The sequence below is a fragment of the Sinocyclocheilus rhinocerous genome, unplaced genomic scaffold (genome assembly GCF_001515625.1).
Source record: "Sinocyclocheilus rhinocerous isolate Xijiao unplaced genomic scaffold, SAMN03320098_v1.1 scaffold430, whole genome shotgun sequence".
Lineage (NCBI taxonomy): Eukaryota > Metazoa > Chordata > Actinopteri > Cypriniformes > Cyprinidae > Sinocyclocheilus > Sinocyclocheilus rhinocerous.
In genome coordinates, this window is record NW_015668442.1 from 1,222,846 (window position 1) to 1,242,514 (window position 19,669).

General features: G+C 35.4%; 1 protein-coding gene across 1 annotated transcript in view; it reads right to left on the minus strand.

Moving 5' to 3' along the window:
• Window positions 1-1,038: 1,038 nt before the first annotated feature.
• Window positions 1,039-19,669, minus strand: part of khdrbs3 (KH domain containing, RNA binding, signal transduction associated 3) — a 155,355-nt gene continuing 136,724 nt past the window's right edge. The window contains exons 7-9 of the mRNA XM_016545914.1: window positions 18,841-18,923; window positions 4,858-4,916; window positions 1,039-1,205 (exon numbers count right to left, since the gene is read on the minus strand). Coding sequence (XP_016401400.1) covers window positions 1,114-1,205; window positions 4,858-4,916; window positions 18,841-18,923 — 234 coding nt within the window. The 3' untranslated portion in view covers window positions 1,039-1,113. The remainder of the gene's footprint in view (window positions 1,206-4,857; window positions 4,917-18,840; window positions 18,924-19,669) is intronic.

Sequence of the window (19,669 nt, forward strand, 5' to 3'; positions counted from 1 at the left end):
ACAAGTTTTCAAGGATACACAATGTGCCCAAAACCACTGTCTTGCACAAGCAATGCTTCGGTTTAGTCTTTTATTGTTTTTTAAATGCTCTGTCGCTATTTTTAACCCATCCGCGCTATATAACATACTAATGGAAAGCCAACATTAGTGCCGTATAAAGGCTTATATGGGCTATAATGCATTAGAATTGCACAGTAAAGTGTGCAGGGGTAACTCTCATATCTCAACTGAAATTATGAAATTGAATTGGGAATTTTAGTCATTTGGATTAACTGCCCAAAACGGTCAATTCAGACGCTCTTCAGAAGGTCTAAAAGTAGATCGCTCACTAGAAGAAAACACCTATTACCACAGAGCTCATTAAAGGGTTTAAACGCTCAACACAAAAACCAGACAAAACTACGCAGGCTTTTCTCATCGCAACTGAAACTGCACATAATCATTTTTTTTTCACGACATGCTCCTATAAGCCCTTTAACGCTGAAGAACTTTCCATTTAGAAAAGAGAAAGGAAGGAAAACACCTATTACCACAGAGCTCATTAAAGGGTTTAAACGCTCAACACAAAAACCAGACAAAACTACGCAGGCTTTTCTCATCGCAACTGAAACTGCACATAATCATTTTTTTTTCACGACATGCTCCTATAAGCCCTTTAACGCTGAAGAACTTTCCATTTAGAAAAGAGAAAGGAAGGAAAACAACATTTGCACTGAGATTTTCTTTTACTTTTTTTTTTTTCTCTAGTTAAAGGTAAAATTTACAAGGGACACATTGAAGCTGATCACCCATCAAAAAAAAAGTATCTACAAAAATGGACCTGCTAAATCTAAACATCGTACTCCTCATATAACTCCGCCCCTAACCGCTAGTGCCCGCCTCCCTCCGACATAAGTAGGTCTATTTGAATTCTGATTGGTTCTCTGATTCAAACTACATAATCCAGTGATCCGTAATGTTCCGTTTGTGGGGGTCGTCCAGAATCAGTTCCACAGAAACGTAATTTTACCCATCAGCTATTTTTGTCGTTTTGGTTGATTTTATTTGCAAAAAAGGAAATAGAGTCCATAGAAAATCCATTACTTGGGAGGGCACATGAAGGACTGTAGCAGGTCAGAACCGGGAATACGGCTGCTCTCTGTACACTCCTTTGCTTGTCCTTGCTGGTGGCGCCTTGTTGCGGTTGTTTGTCCATTCCTCCGGGCCTGAAGAGGGAGACAAAGAGCAAAGGTCAGAAAGCTCATTAGTCATTCAGGCCTTGTTAGAATGCTTTAATTAGTGCAGTCTGTAGTGAAACACGCTCATTAAACGCTGAACAACATTTGTGAGACCTTCACGCAAATGCATGTTTCATAGGCTAACAGTGACGTGTTTGAATGCATACTCTAATATATTTTAGTCAATGAAATAGGTATGTGATGGTTGTGTATATTGCATGGTCGATACCATGTGATAAATTGACAATTTACAGTAATTTTAATGAAACTTGACATTAAAAAAAAGCTGAACAGAATAACCAAGATTTTGAAATGAGGTGAAAATATTACAATTGTCATGTTTTGATGGCGTGCCGAAAACCTGTCAAGAATATGCCCAGATCATATTTCACCCCAAAAAGAAATAAAAAATATTCTGAATCATGAAAAAAATAAGCATATTTTAAAACAAATTAGACTGTTTTGCATTGTGATGCATTCGCAGTGTAAAAAAATACATGCAATTTAAATTGTAAATTATTAAAACACTGCAATACTTGCCTTTAATTTACTTGTATGCTGACATTATTTAAAAAACCATGTATTACAATAAAAAAAAAGTGAAAATCCGCTATCAGACAATAATAGAAAAAAAAACCTCATATCTGAATTAAATCTGGACATACTGCAATGGAATGGAAATATATTAATAAAATATAATAATTTCACAATGCAAAAATCGAATAATTTAATAAAAAAAATAAAGCTTGTTTTCAGGATTATTGAGATTTTCGCATTAAGTAGACTTACATTATTGACTTACATTTTGTGTTATTACATTGTTGTCTTAACTAACTTTGAAAAAGTAATTTTTAGTAAGTTTTTACTCTTGTTTCCAAAATGTAATAATCAATCTTTTGATGATGACTTTACTTCTTCAGTAGCCCCTTATAATTTTTAAAATTCAAGTCATCATTTTTGAAAAATTCATATATATATATATATATATATATATGAAAGTATGAAAATACTGAAATAATTAGCATTTATTGATTGATTGATTTATTTGCTGTAATGCAACGTTGAGTGTGTTTCTGTGAGATTCACTTGTCCGCCAGTAGAGTGTAATTTCTTTGTGAGTGTGTGTTAAAAAGGTTCTTTGCTCTTCCTCCCAAGAGGACTCTGACAGTGATTTGCTGTCGAACATGCAGCAATCCAAAGCCCCTTCAAATGTGATTTTTACACAACAACATCAATCTTTAAAATAACAAAGCCCAAGAGTCACGACACCATCCACTATCTTCCTCTCCGAGCTCATGGCACCGCTGATAATTTAGCCCAAATAACACTGACAATCAGAGAGAAACGTCCCCAAACTATCCTGCCTTTGTCCTTCACCTCAGAAAGAACAAAACAACTTTAATTGCAGCAGAGGATCAAATAGCCACTTGAAAGGGGTTTAGTGGAGTGCCCTCGAGCGAGAGGTTACCGCCGCCATTAGCGTAACAGCAGAGCTCATTCACGAGCGTCCGTGTCGATGAACGAGAGCGCTATCGATGCTAGCTTTTGTGTGATCTTGCTCTTTTTCAGCTCTTCTTAGGGACAGGAAGGCACAAAGGCCGTTGCTCTAAAGTCACTCGTTTTTTTCAGACTGGGAGCCGTAGCCAATAATCTTTAATTAGAGAGCTGTCAATCTCAGGTTAGCCTGCGCTGGCTTCAAGAAAAGGGTTCATGCGCACTGTCCTTGCGTTTAGAAAGAACAAGGATGTGCATCAGCCAGATAATAGGGAGATCTCCTTTGAACTGTCAAGCTGTCTATGCGTTGTACCACCTGGAAACGTGTTAAGTTGAGTGTTATGGATTGCTTATGTGTGTGTCAGTGTAGAGCTGTGTGTTTCAAATGTGGTCGCAAAGTGACAAACGACTGGAAAGCGACATAGAGGAAATGTGAAAGACAACGAGAAAATGTAAAGTCACTTTTAAGATGCAATTACACAGCCATTTCCATTTTTGTCAAATCAGTTCTGTAGTCTAATTTAAAGTTCTGTCATGTCCAAACAAGCCATCTAACATTGTTACATCTCATTTCCTTGTGCTTTATTATATTTATTTACTGAGTTTGATAACACAAGCACCGCTATTGCTAGTTCTTAACCTTAGAAAGGTTTACTGTTGAACCTGGTGTAAGATAAATAAACAAAGACTTACATCACATGTCTATATTTATTACGGGAACATTTCTTTGTTAAGGTGGAAATGTCACCACTGATGATTTTTATTTTTTTACCCTTTTACTATTTTTTAAATCATAGTTTGTAAAATATAATAATTAATATTTTATTTATAATGAAATTGTTAGAACCCCTGACAGATCTGAAAATATTGACCTTTTTTGCCTCCAAAACATGATTTAATTTCATAATGTTCATGAAACATGCAGATGGTTGCTCTGAGCACATCAAATATCAGATGAAGTCGTACTGATTTTATCCACTTTTAACTTTTATATTTTTATATTTTCAACAAAAACAACTGAAACCTCTTAAATATGACAAGTGTTATAACAATTTTGGTCACCACTGTATATACAGGTGCATCTCAATAAATTAGAATGTCGTGGAAAAGTTCATTTATTTCAGTAATTCAACTCAAATTGTGAAACTCGTGTATTAAATTATTGAGATGCACCTGTATAATACATAATTAATGAATAATAATTAGTATTAAAATAATAATATGTAATACTATATTTATAATTATATAATAAAATATATAATTAAAATGTAGAAATAATACATAGTACCTAGTATTAAAATAACAATTCATATTTATAATGTCTTTATGATAATTTGTATTTTAATGAGGAATGTACATATTTTAAAAGTAACATCTGGGTCTGGATCAAGAATAAAACATAAAATAAAAATCGTAAAGTCTATACATAAATAAAGTCTATACATAGATAGGCATTTGGGAAGCAGAAAAAAAATGAAGACATGGTAAAACTTTCCAAAGTTTTAACATAGCCTTCATATAACAAAAATTTCTAGGACATAAAACTGACCTGAAGAAACCTATAAAATGAAAGTTTTAAAACTATATGCTGAACAAAACTAGGTTTTGATTCTGTTACAAATATCTCTTATAAATAATACAATTGTAAACATGCACACGAATGCATCAATCTGAGAAACTGCCCACAAATGCATCTGTACATACACACTAAAAGCACACACACATTAATATTCTAGCTGCTGAGAAATACAATGGCACGTCTTATCTTTTTTGCTTGGACAATGAGCTTACAAAAGCTACATCAGCAGTTTCAGAGAATTGCAATTCTTCTTCAGATATCTCTGCCATATTTATGCTATTCTGTACCTACAGTGTCCGTAACCGCAAACTTGTTTGCCTTTCACAGAGCGCGTGTCCGACAGCATTTTGATTCTTTTGCTGCATCCGAACCTGTCTCCCTTCAACATTCATTGTAAATGCCTGTTGATGTAAATACAATACACTGCAACCAAAAGCCTTGCAATGCCAGCAGTATTTATGACAAGAGCTGTACAGCAGGAGCTCTGCGTTCTTTGGGCAAAAGACAGACTCAAAGTTCATGCACTAACTGGAAGTATTATGAAACAAAAAAAAAAACAACTCTTACCGTAAGAGTCATATGATTCTCCGCTGATACCATGGCTGTATTCATAATAATCATCTGAACTGTAAAAAGAAATGAGAGACAGAAATTTAGAAAGGCTTTCTTAAGATATACATGTAAAGTGCAGGGTATATATGATTTCTCATGTACAGAAATGTAATTAAAAATCTCAGAAATTAGACATATATTCAGACCAATCCTATATAAAAATATATGCATACAATTTAAATGCTATTCATTGTAATTTTATTAAGCAAAATAAAAGTAATGTTGTGTGACTGGCTGTAAATATGATCCATTTTAATGATCCATTGTCCAAAAAAAAAGAAAAGAAAAAAGAAAGCAAAACTTTCAGTTTGCACTGTATGTGTTTTGTATGTGCATTTATATACGGACAGAGGAAACGAAAGCGAGAAAGAGGTGATGAGAGTTCAAGGCATGTGTCTGCTTATTTATTTGACATTGTCTGCTCCCTATTTAAATTGACAAAGCAACATCTCAGCAGCCACGTGAAGCAGAGTAACCCATCGGAGAAGCTATTTTCCGAGCAGATTTGCAGTGCGCCTTCCTTTCATTCCTACGTCTCAGAAGTTTTGCTCCTGGGTCTCTGTTCCCTTTCTGCCTCCAAATTGAGTTTTTTTCCCATAGGCCCTCAGATGAGCTGTCCAGTGTCAATCACAACTGACTGTGAACCATATCCCGGTGTAATTCCACTGGCCTCAGTAAGGATGGCGCCATGAGAAATAGAAGCCTTGCTGGAAAATAAAAAGATGCTCTCCAGTTCTCTTAGCTTTCACTATTGAGGATTCTTCAGATTTTGACATTTTGTTTCTAGTCTATTCTACTCTATTCTATTCTATTCTATAGCAAGTCCTTCATGCTTTGTTTTATATCAGCTTCCTTAATTTCTTATTTACTGTGTGGAGACGTGCTGATATCGCGTTTGGTCTCGTTCTGTATCGCGTATCTTGTCAGTGTTTGCGCTTGCTTGGCCATTTGTTGTGGAGAAAATAAGGAAAGTGTGTTCAAGCGCCAGCAGAAAACAGTGTAAAGAAATACTCTTTGAGAGAAGCAGTCTTTATCAGCGGAAGTTAAAAGCAGCTTGTAAGTGTATTTACTTGTCTCATTAGTGTGTAGTGCAGTTGTCGTTGCTAGGAAACGCTTGTTTTGTTTACTGTGTGGAGACGTGCTGATATCGCGTTTGGTCTCGTTCTGTATCGCGTATCTTGTCAGTGTTTGCGCTTGCTTGGCCATTTGTTGTGGAGAAAATAAGAAAAGTGTAGCTGAATTAATGCTGAATTAATGTAGTATTTTGTTAGACGGTTATAAAAAAGCTTAGTTTACCGCGGTAGCGGTCACGTGAATAATTTCCATAACTCCTGCCATCATTTTCATAATAACTGCTTTCAGTGTTTCCCATTAATGTGGCAGCCGGCCATTGCGTAATCTGTCCCACTACAGTTCCATAATGAACAAAAAATATTTTACACTTGTCTAAACAATATAAAAAGTCTCTAACATTGTGTTTTGTGCTGTTGCCTTGGTGAAGCATCTGTCAATCAAACTAAAATTTAAATAGTGATATGGTGCAGTGCACTTATCAAAATGCAAAAGGTTTAAAGTCATTAGTGATTTAAGAACATTTACTCTGTCATACTGCGAAGTTTCGAAGTGAAGCACAGCACTGTGTTCATGTGAGCAGCTCATTATGCTTTTCGGTTGTGTCACAGAGAATGCAGCAAGCTCAATCTCTGCATGGGTTGTGAGTTTAACATGCATTTGCAATGCAACATGCACCAGTTATGCTTTATTTCATTATTTCATAATTCCTCCCTTCTCTCCAATCATACTATCATAACTCCTCCCCCATTCCAATTATGCCATCATAACTCATTCTCTTGAATCAGTCACAATATTATAACTCCTCTCCATTCTAATCATAATACTATAACTCCTCCCCTCATTCCATTAATACTATCAAAACTCCTCCCCTTATTCTAATACTACAACTCCTAATATTACAACTCCCCCTCATTCTAATCGTACTATCAAAACTCCTCCTCCCATTCAATCATACTATCATAACTCCTCCCATTTCCATTCATAATATAACTCCTCCTCAATTTAATCATACTATCATAACTCCTCCCATTTCCATTCACATTATAACTCCTCCTCCATTTAATCACTCTCATAACTCCTCCCTGCATTCCGATCATACTATCATAACTCCTCCCCTCAGTCATATCATGTTATCATAACTCCTGCCAATTCTAATCATATTATCATAACCCCTCCCCCTCATTCCAATTATACTTTCAAAACTCCTCCCCTAATTCCAATCATACTATAACTCCTCCCCTCATTCCATTCATACTATCATAACTCCTCCCCTCATTCCAAACATACTATTAAAACTTCTCCCTTTCAATCAATCATAATATCATAACTCCTCCTCCATTTAATCATTCTATCATAACTCCTCCCCGTATTCCAATCATACTATAACTCTGCCACCATTTTAATTATGCCATCATAACTCCTCTTGGATCAATCAAAATACTATAACTCCTCTCCATTCCAATCTTAAAACTATAGCTCCTCCCCCTCATTCCAATTATACTTTAAAACCCCTCCCCTAATTCAAATCATATTATAACTCCTCCCCATTCTAATTATGCCATCATTTCTCTTCTTCTTCAGTCAATATCAATATTATATCTCCTCCCCATTCCAATCATGCTACTATAACTCCTCACCTCATTCCAATCATTCTATCAAAATTTCTCCCCTTATTCTGATCATAATACTATAACTCCTCATTCCAATCATAACTCATTCCCTCATTCACAACAGACACTCACACATACATCAATACAGTGTGTAAGTGGCTGCAAAAAGAGTGTCTTGGTTGTTATGCAGAGAGGAAATCCCATGTCAAAGCTCACGCAGAGGTTCCAATCGGCAGCCTGCTGTTACTGCTAGTTTCACGCTTAAAATGTGTCTGCACTCCAGGGAGAAGAAGATATGATGAAAAAGAGAGAGAGGGTTGTGCTGGGATTGCAGTATGAAGACCAACAACTATGGTCACTATTCCCACACACAAGCTCAGGAAGCTTGTGAAAGCCGGGAGAAATTCCCTATTTCCACTGCGCATGAGGTGAAATTGAAGAGACCTAAAGCTTTTGTGTTCAGTAATGCATCAGTCAACTTCACAACCTGCTGCCAGATGCATCTCTCTCCGCGTGTTTCACACCATAAAGAACCTCTTCTCCTCAATCTGAACACCAGCTTGGGTTCAAACCTAGTTAGACACCTTTAATTTCTTCCCTGACACATCGTCAATATTCCTTCTTCCCTTAATTCGGCTCTCTCCCTCTCCTCCAGCGCAGAGTTTGTTCTGTTCTACTCAATTACCCTGTTCGGCTCGCTCCAGTCGAGGTAGAGCGTTAGCAGAAATGATGATGCATTTAAGTCACACACAGTCCAATTCCCTCCAATTAGCAACACACACGTGTAAACACTGCAAACATGCTGTCGAATGAACTACAATCACCCAGAGGAGCATTTCACTCCTCAGAGGAGACTTAATGGAGTTATCAAGTACGCCGTGTTTAAGTATTAACTTCAAACATCAGAAATGCTTTGGAGAAATAAAAAGACACAAATGAGACGAGTGTAAACATGCATTACAAGAGTACAGGGGTGTAAAATAAATGTGGAGAGTAGATCTCTGGCTTTTTGATTACAGGTATCTTGGAAAATCTGAGCACAGTTTGAGACATTGTTGAAATCTGACACCCTAGCGGAGACGGAGATATACACTCAATGGCTACTTTATCAGGTAAACCCATTCAACAGCTCATTAACGCCAAATATCTGATTAGCCAATCACATGGCAGCAACTCATTGCATTTAGGTATGTAGATTTGGTTCAAACCAAGCATCAGAATGGAAAAACTTCTGAGATACTGGGATTTACACGCAAAACATCCCTAGGGTTTACAGAAAATGGTTGGAAAAAGAGAAAACATCCAGTGAACGGCAGTCGTAATAGCCTTGTTGATGCCAGAGGTCAGAGGATAATGGCCAGACTGCTTCCAGCTGATACAAATGCAACAACTCAAACACTTGTTACAACCATCGTAGAACATCTCTGAACGCACAACAACAGCTACGTTTCCATCCAAAGATTCAAATTTAACCTATGCGCATAAAACATTTGCGAATAAAGCACAGTTTCCATCCAACGAGTCAAACAGAACAAAATCATCACTTCCTGCTAAACTGGCACTAAATATCACTAAGAAAAGTAGGAGAAGCCACTTAATATAATAATTTTCATAAATGATGAATTACTTGCGCCTCAGAGTGAGCAGACGAAACACAATAAATGCTGTCATTGCTTTCGGAGACGGAAACTGCTGTTTGGGAACGCAGGGATAATTAATTATACAGAAATACTTTGATGACAGACTTTGCTCAGGCATTTCAGAACGACTAAAACAACATTTCAGATGCTGTGCAACAAGATCAGTCCGCTGGTTAGTCAAGTTATCCCATCCCATCGTGCAAAGACACATTACTTTTTTGATGCGCATGGTGAAATTTATTCGGTAAATGTGTTTCCTTTGTAGGTTATGCACGGTTTTTCTTATTGGATAGAAATTTTATCCTACTCAATTGTGCGCACAATGTTTTTTTCGCACATTTTTAGAATTTACGCGCATATTGGCGTTTCCATCCAGCGTTTTTTTATGCGATATTCCAAAATGCGCATAAAAATAGGTGGATGGAAACATAGACAATGTCGAACATTGAAGAAGATGGGACTACAAGTCACAAAGACTCACCTAAATTGGACAATATAAGATTGGAAAAAGGTTGCCTGGTCTGATGAGTGTCAATTTCTGCTGCGATATTCAGATGGTTGGGTCAGAATTTGGCATGAACTACATGAAAGCATTGATCCATCCTGCCTTGTATCAACGGTGTAGGCCGCTGGTGGTGTAATGCTCAGCCTACCTGAGTACTATTGCTGACCATGTCCCTCCCTTTATGACCACATGTACCCATCTTGTGATGGATACTTCCAGCAGGATAACACACCATGTCACAAAGCTCAAATAATCTGGTTTCTTGAACATGATAATGATTTCACTGTACTCAAATGGCCTCCAGAGTCACCAGATCTCAATCCAGTAGAGCACTTCTGGGATGCGGTGGAATGGGAGATTCGCATCAAGGATGAGCAGCCGACAAATCTGCAGCAACTGTCTGATGCTATCGTGTCAATATGACCAAAATCTCTGAGGAATGTTTCATTGAATCTATGTCATGAAGAATTAAGGCAGTTCGGAATGTAAAAGGTCCAACCTGGTACTAGCAAGGTGTGTTAAGAGTTATAACCAATTTCTTGTGAAATAAGATACATTATGTACTTCTCTTTCGCACACATAGCCATGCTTAGCCAGCAAAAACTGACACGGTGTAGTGTACTAACACTCAGTGTGTATCTGATGTTCTACAAACAGATTATATAACAGATTGGCTTGTTCAAACATCAGGTTTTCACTATGCCGTACAGAAACACTTCAGTTTCTCAGTGATCGCTTATATCTGAGAATCGCTGTTGAGTAACTCTGTCACAAAGATCTGAAAACCATGACGTACCGGACAGGTGTTTTCTGGAGTTTTACTACAGGTAAACAAAAAATTACAACACTACTCTGCAGGAAAATCTACTCTAATTTGGTGGCTCAACTGGTAGGGTCAACAGTACAAATGCTTCGATTTTGCTTTTTTAAATCAACACAACAGTTCACTACAAATTCATTCTCAACAACAATTGGAGTGAAACATGTGTCATGGAATGTGCTTTATTATTATTTTTTTGTAATTAATTTAGATTTTCTGACTGGAGCTGGCATGAACAAAACATGATGATTTTGTTCTTAAGCATGATCTGAAAATGATTCAAATGGAAGCAAGAACATTTGACCATCTTTACAAAGAGTAACATGATCAATGGCACTAACTTCCTAATTTAATTTTTAGTGAGCAAGAAATTATTCTTGATAGTTCTTAATTTACAGAATAATTCTTTGTTTTAATACAATAAATACATAAATAAATAATATTTTAAAAATATTTTAAACAAATTTTTAAGTCTATTTATAAGTAAAATAAGTTTAAAGGATGTAATAAAAACATCACACGATATGCACATCCCAAATGTTTGATGAAGTGAGTGTTTCCTGAGGACAGGCCCTCGTTGACTTGACATTCATAAGAGGGCCTTGCTCTCTCTCTCTCTCTCTCATGTTGTTAAACAGATGGTGGGGTTAAATCTGAATGATGTACTACATGTCCCAGGTGATCTCTGTGTTTCCTCCTTCTCTCGTCTTGTTTTCACAGCTGGTAAATCAGTAGTGGGGCGACTGTGAAGAGTCTCGCTGGTCTAATTTACTGTGAGAGGCTTATCACTAATCACTAATTATTGCCTCATTCTCTTGCGTTCGCTCACGCTCAAAGAGTTTAGAGGGCAAAAAGGGGAATAAACACCACACAGCGCTAATTATGTTATCCATACATCGGTCACAAAGTTTCCTTAAAGGAACAGGTCAGGCCAAAATTGAAATAGGACGCTACTTTAAGTGAACACGCATGTAGAGCATGCATGTTTTATAATGGTTGACAATTAAGATTGTTCATTCAAGACGAGACTGAAATAAAATCCATTTTTACAGGCTAAAAATGGACCCAGTGGAAAACCACAGGCCTTTGTCCTCTATTGAGCGTTCTGCACCAATTCAAAGCTGAATTTCCAGGGCATTCAATGTATATTTATTATGTCTAGCATGTTTTGTACACACCATATGCCATGTGCAAATAATTATGTGTCCCATTTTTATGGTCTCTTTATATACAAGGAAAAATGCAATTTTCAGACCCAAATATAAGCATAACATCCTGTTGGTCATAAATTACTGTATGTCACTGTCTATTCAAACAAGCTGCAGGTCTGCAAATGCTTGTGACTTTGCAACAGACACGAAAGAGATTTCACTGTGTTCTTTTCAAAGATGTAAATTAATCTAATTTTAGGTTGTGACAGTCTTCTTGTCTCGCTAACAGAACTGAACAGAACCAAAGGTCCACAGAGACAGAAAACGGAGACGAGAATGAAGACAACAAACCTCTAAAATAGAGCCGAAACAAATTTAAAATATCAGCGTGTCTGTCTGAAGAAGCTCAGAGAAAGTGGGACAGAGGACAAAACTGGAGAGTAAAAGAAGAGAGAGGAAGACAGGTGTAGAAAAGAGAGAAAGCCGTCGCAGTCTGATGCTTCGAGCGGAGGAGTGATCAATCGTGATAATCGCGACCAGCAGAGATGTGAGCTGAACTCTGTAATGTTCCTCTTCATCAGGTGTGGAACGGCTTATTTCTGTATTTACAGTATCAAAAGAACCGGAAAAACAAATGTAACCCTGGTTTTCCTGCTTTTACTTTCTCTTCTCACGACTCCCTACTGTTCACGCTATCGCGAGATTGATGCAAGTATTGCATAGAGGCCGCGTCATTTCCCTTTAAATATGGCTGCGCGCTATTGTTTGTGTGTGTGTGTGGGAGTCGATGTGTTGTGCTGCTGCAGGTAGGCGGTTAACCCTGTAAATGTATTATATTGATTCATTAGACTGCCGGTTTTGAATTGTTATGCCTGCTAATTTTCTTTTAGATGTCTTCTGTCTCATTGAACACACCATTTTCCTCCTTGAGCTGAATTTAGTCTTCTGATATTGGTCCATTATTTTAATCTGCTATTGCAGTATTTATACACGTTACACAAAGCAACAGAGTCAAGATCTAGATTTCTAGATTGAGTTTTTAGACTGATAAACTAGCCTGCAATTATGGAGAAATAGGAGAACTAAGAATTGAATTACCAATTTATTATTTAAAAAAATATACATAATAAAATAATTTGAAATAACTAAAATTGCTAATAAATAAATAGAAAATTATAAAACGTGCATTTATTGATTAAAAAATAAATGAATACAATCAATTTAAATTATTCATTGTATATGTATATATTAGTAGTAAAAACTGTAAAAAAAAAAAAAAATCAAAATTCATCATTCATCCATTCTTAAAATTCAGCTGAAATTGTATTGGTTGCTGGAAAATGGAAAAATAAAGACAATTGTAAAATATGTGATACAAAAAATGTATAATGTGATTGAACTTGCACAGATCCACAATAATGCTCAAACCCTACCAGATCCAAACCAAAACCACAAACACACACAAAGATTCAAGATTAGAATCCTACAAGATCCAAACCAAAACCATAAAGAACCCACAGAGATCCACAATAATGCTCAAATCCAACCAGATCCAAACTAGAACCATAAAGAACCTACACAGATCCACAACAATGCTAGAACCCTACCAGATCCAAACCAGAACCATAAAGAACCTACACAGATCCACAATAATGCTAGAACCCTACCAGATCCAAAACAGAACCATAAAGAACTATAATGCTGGAATCCTACAAGATCCAAACCAAAACCATAAAAGAACCCACACAGATCCACAATAATGCTCAAATCCTACCAGATCCAAACCAAAACCACAAACACACAAAGATCCAAGATTAGAATCCTACCAGATCCAAACCAAAACCATTAAGAACCCACAGAGATCGACAATAATTCTCAAATCCTACCAGATCCAAACCAGAACCATAATAATGCCTGAATTCTACAAGATCCATACCAAAATCATAAAGAACCTACACAGATCAACAATAATGCTAGAACCCTACCAGATCCAAACCAGAACCATAAAGAACCTACAGTACACAGATCCACAACAATGCTAGAACCCTGCCAGATCCAAACCAGAACCATAAAGAACCTACACAGATCCACAATAATGCTAGAACCCTACCAGATCCAAACCAGAACCATAATAATGCCTGAATCCTATAAGATCCATACCAAAATCATAAAGAACCTACACAGATCAACAACAATGCTAGAACCCTACCAGATCCAAACCAGAACCATAATAATGCTGGAATCCTACAAGATCCATACCAAAACCATAAAAGAACCCACACAGATCTACAATAATGCTAGAACCCTACCAGATCCAAACCAGAACCATAAAGAACCATAATAATGATAGAACTCTACCAGATCCAAACCAGAACCATAAAGAACCTACACAGATCCACAATAATGCTAGAACCCTACCAGATCCAAACCAGAACCATAATAATGCTGGAATCCTACCAGATCCAAACCAAAACCATAAAGAACCCACAAAGATCCATAACAGTGCTAGACCCCTACCAGATCCAAACATAACCCTGACAGATATACATAAATGTCCACATTAATTCATTTCATCATGTTATCAACAGACAGATACAGTATCAGAAAAACACAGTCATTTATACTATCTTTTAAAAGACGTTAGAAGATAAATGATTCCTTGAATATCTAACTTTTTGAATCTAACATTTTAATTTATTTTATTTATTATTATTTGTGCAAATACAACTAGAAGCTTGCAATTTCACATTTAAAAATAAACTGTGAATGAACCATTTTTATTTTCTGTTCATTTGTTAATTCTGTGAATCAACAAACTTAAAACAAATAAAAATTCACTTAAATGTATACTTAAGAGTCACTACAAAGATCTGAAAATAAAAACTGCATTATCACTGATAGACAAAACTTTTCAAGTTCTCAAACTTACAAAAGGGTAAATAAAAATACTTCTATTGGCCAGAAGGCACAATTATAGGCCTGTGCTAATAATCCTAAAGTGATCCAATACTTGCCTAGCTGCTATTACTACAGAAAGAATTAAATAAAAGAAGTTTGCAAACATCAGTTATTCAATTCAGTTTATTTGTACAGCACATGCTGTTCCAAAGCAGCTTATAAAGAAAAGTGGCTTTACAAAACCCTTAGAGATCAAGCCAAAGGCGACAGTGGTGAGGAAAAACTCCCAATCAATCAATCTCCTAAGAGGGAATTTCTAATCAGTCGCCGCTATAATTGCTCTTTTCCCCTCTAAATCTAAACTCTCAGAGTCGAGTCTCCAGAAGCAGTGCTAACCTTTGAAAAGCAGCAGTCTCAGAACTCACCGCACTGACATTTTCCAAAACAAACTGCTCTGCGGAGGCCTATAGCCGCTCTGACATTCTGTGTGTATGTGTGGGCCATATGGTGCTCTATAGCACTCTGAAGAAGGTGACGAGCAGTTTAAATGCTGTCAGACACACTCCCGCACCCCTGAGCACTTCCACAGGGATTGCGACCGCACACGCGTGGAGTTTCTGGACCGCAACACGAGAAGGTGATACACCTGGGAGAATCACACAGCGAAGGCTTTTTCATGAAAACTCATAAGTTTGACCTCTGACCCTTTTAATGCTCCTGTGAGATAAACCTGTCACCTCGGTGAACATTTCACCTCTGCGCACTCCCCGTCCATTCACACAGGTAACACGGCCTATTTCTAGCATCCAAATGCCATTATAACCGTCATATCTGACAAATTTCATGTCATGACACTTTAAAAAAATGTTGTTGTTGTTTTTTGCATTTATACTCTGCAGACTTTTCTTCTATTGGCCTCAATGATGAACATTTACTCAATGAGATGTTATGACTATACCTACTACATGATGTGATTTTACTCAAAATCTATTATTGGCATTTTTTGAATATGGATGTTTACAATGTGTTTGTTGTATGGTGTTTTTTATGATTTAGATGTAATGGCATATGTTTTTGTAATGTAAATCTATTTATGTTTTTGTTGAACCTGTAAAATCTTAAGTAGTGTTACTGTTCATTTAACGTGTAGAATTATGTTTGTGTTTTTTATTACTTGTAACAGGTTTTTGAACATTTTGTTTCTATATTGGCTGTGTGGTTGAAAGAGTAATATGATGATATTCTTTTATTTTTATACAATTTATTTTTTCACCTTAAGTCCGAAATTTTAATAAAACTGTGTGTGTGTGTGTGTGTGTGTATATAAAGCTAATTAAACTATATAAAGCTTAAGTAATAATAATATAATAAAACAATTAAATGAAAAATTTAAAAACAAACAAATGAGAATTAGAAACTGAAATAAGTTAAGTTTAAGGTGAAAAATTAAATTTAAATTAAATTAAAACTAAATAGGAATATAAAATCTATATAATATATATAAAAAATATCTATATATAAAATATATATATTCATATATAAGGAATAATATATATATATATATATAATGATAATATTAAAATAACACTTTACTGAAAAAAATGGTGTAGGGTTTATAATTAAAAAAGGGCGATTTTCATTCAGAAATTGCTAGTAAATGTAACAAATAATTACAAAGAAACGGCAAGCAACACACTGGAATGGAGTGGAAAAAGAAAGTGTATAGTATATAAAGAGTATATACTTAAATAGTATTTTCTTGAACATACTCCAATTACATATTTTTTTTTACATTTTTTACAGGCTGCTTCTAGCATAGCACGTCACTTGATTTCAGATGTAATTCATGTCTATAGCTCAAATGGTATTGGATGAGGTACGTATTGAATTAAATACAGAAGGATAAGCGTTTATTCAAATGACTGCTTCTAAACACAATAACAATAATGTTGCCTCAACCAGCAACATCAATGAATAATTACACCAGGAGTAAGTCAATAATAACAATTCTTGTTCACAAAGTTGAAGGACACACAATTGTTTGCATTACAATGTACAGCTGAAACTGAAACTAAACAATATGGCGTTGACATCATTTGTTACAAGTGACTAGCATTCATGCATCCTTAGAGATTCAAACCCATGACCTTGGCGTTGCTAGCTTCATGCTCATTGGCATAACATCACGGTAATTTAATCTAAAAATCAGAAGTGAGACTCATCACATGCTTCCTACTGCAAGAAGTAGTTATTTGACATCTTTTTTGATGCCAATTATCAAAATGTCTCCATAAGTACATGGAATATGACTCATGGAAGCACGTGGACCACTGAAAGTTATTGTCAGGTGAGACTAAATGATGCAGGAACATTATCAAGCATCCAGTACATTATTATAGATCATTATATGCACATATAGATTATATAAAATTCCTAGCCTTCATGCATTCACTGAGACTGATCTTAAATGAGTAGGTTCCAAATACTGATCTGAGACTAGGCCTATTGTGTCTTTAATATAGTTTTATTTAAGAAGACGCAGGGTAAACCACCTCTGGTTCAACACATATTCTATGATTAAAAGGAAAGCCAGTTTACATATCCCTTGATTACATATTACAGGATCAAAGATGCTTCAGGACGAGGTATGAGGAAATCTACCAGAGCTCAGTAACACACAGACAATGTTTTATGAATCAAAGGACATAGAAACCTGCTGTATAATGAAGTATATGTAGGCTCCCCCAGAAGATTCCTCATTAAATAATAAAAGCGAATCAGTTTAAGTGTCGTTTGAGCTCCTAAAACAGTGTTTGACTTCAGGAAGAAGCTGTTGACTGACATGGAAACAGAACAGTGCTAGTCAGAGTGTGATGAAGCCCACCTGATGATTACTGTGACATCTTATCACTATCAGAAATCCAGCATCATGTTCACCAAGTGTCAAGAGCTAGTTCTCATTTTCTGCTCAAATTCATTTTTTCCGTGGAGGAAATTGACCTTTAAAATGTGACCCATATCAAAAATGGTGGTCTAAACAAAAGAGATTAAATTCTCAATATGCTGAGTTTACCTCATATTAAACCATAGAAAGAAAAAATCTTATTTTGAATGGAAACTTACAGTACTATTTAAATCCTTATAATGTTAGTATTTTAAAAAATGAACGAATAATATATATTTAATGAAACTTAAGTCATTTTCGATAAAACTGATTAAAAACAACTGATAAAATGCAAAAATAAAGAAAAATATTTAAAAAACATATTATATCTTTAAATGAAATGTAATATCCAGAATATCACTATTATGAAATCCTACTTTATCATCTTCTAACTCAATATTGTATTAAATGTCTAATAAACATAAAAACATTACAAATGAAATTATTTAAAAATATATTACAATAGATTTATAATAGAATATATCTATCTATCTATCTATCTATCTATCTATCATTATAAAATGTATAATATATTTTAATGCAATTTAAGTTGCTTTCAATAAACCAACTAGATGCAAAATGCATATTTATAAATTGAAATAAAAAATTTAATTTAATTTAATTTAAAAAATGAAGCATATTAAAACTTTAAATAAACATGAATATCCAGAATATAACTATTAGAAAATCTTATTTCAAAATGGTCTAGCCCAGTATTGAAATATATGCAAAAAAACTATATAGATTTATAGATCACTATATAGATTTATATATCACAACAAATGTTAGTTGTCCAACTTAAGACACAAATTATGTTCTGTTCTAAAGCATTCTAATAATCTGTTTTAGAAAACAAGAGAATATGTCATATGTCAACGTCCACTAATTATGAGTCAAACTGTCCTTCACAAGACTCAGGTGTTTATAAGTTGACGTACAACACTAAATATCTCCTTGCAAAGAAAAAAAGCCAGATAAATGAGTGATTCATTAGCGAGACGGACACTTCTCTCTTTTGGACTTTCAGAGCTGCCCCTACATTAGCCTGAACAATTTCCAATGCAGCAAAGCTCCAAGTCCAGCTCTGTGAAGACCAACACAAACTCTTTGGTTCGATACAGAGAGGTGAGCACTGACCTACATTGTGAATAAACTCTCTCGTTCAGATATAACTTGATATAACTTCAGATATAACACATGCGCTCTGAGAGATACCCTTTACACGGACAGAAGACTCAGATGGCTCAGCCTCCACAAAACACACACACACACACACACACACACACACACACTTACTTCGGTGCCTGATTGTTGTAGTTGTTGTCATATGAGTCGTATCCCTGGTCATCGTAGGCTGTTCCATATCCATCATCGTATTCCTATGGGAAACAAAATATATACTGTAAATATCCACAAACCATTTTATGCAATATAAAGGTTTTTTAAAATAACACAAAGTTTTATGAACCCATGTTTTTAAACAAATCGACTGTCAAAGACTCAATTCTTGTTTTATTCCTGAATGAATCAAATATAATTTTAAATACACTTACACTTTATACACTTCAATGTACAATTCAATGCTCCTGAATGAATCAGTGTTTTGAACGATTCATTTGACTACATTATTCAAAGACTTACTTTTAAAGACAGGCCCTTTTTTAGTTACTGGATGAATCAGTGGTTCGGACAAATCAGTTGATTGAAAGATTCAATGTCTTACTCAAAAAGAGAACCACTTGTTTTGTTCATGAATGCACTGCTGTTTTAAACAAATCAGTTGATTGAAAGATTCAAAGACTCACTCATGAAGACAGCAACTTATTTAGTTACTGGATGAATCAGTGTTCTGGACAAATTGGTTGTATGAAAGAGATTCAGTGACTCGCTCAAAAAGAGAATCACTTCTTTTGTTCACAAATGAATTACTGTTTTGAATGAAACAGTTGATTGAAAGATTCAAAGACTTACTCATAAAGAGAGTCACTTGTTTTGTTCATTAATTAGTCTGTGTTTAGTTTAGTTACTGGATGAATCAGAGTTTTGAATGAATCGGTTGATTTCAAGATTCAATGACTCACTCAAAAAGAGAATCATTTGTTTTGTTCATGAATGAACTACTGTT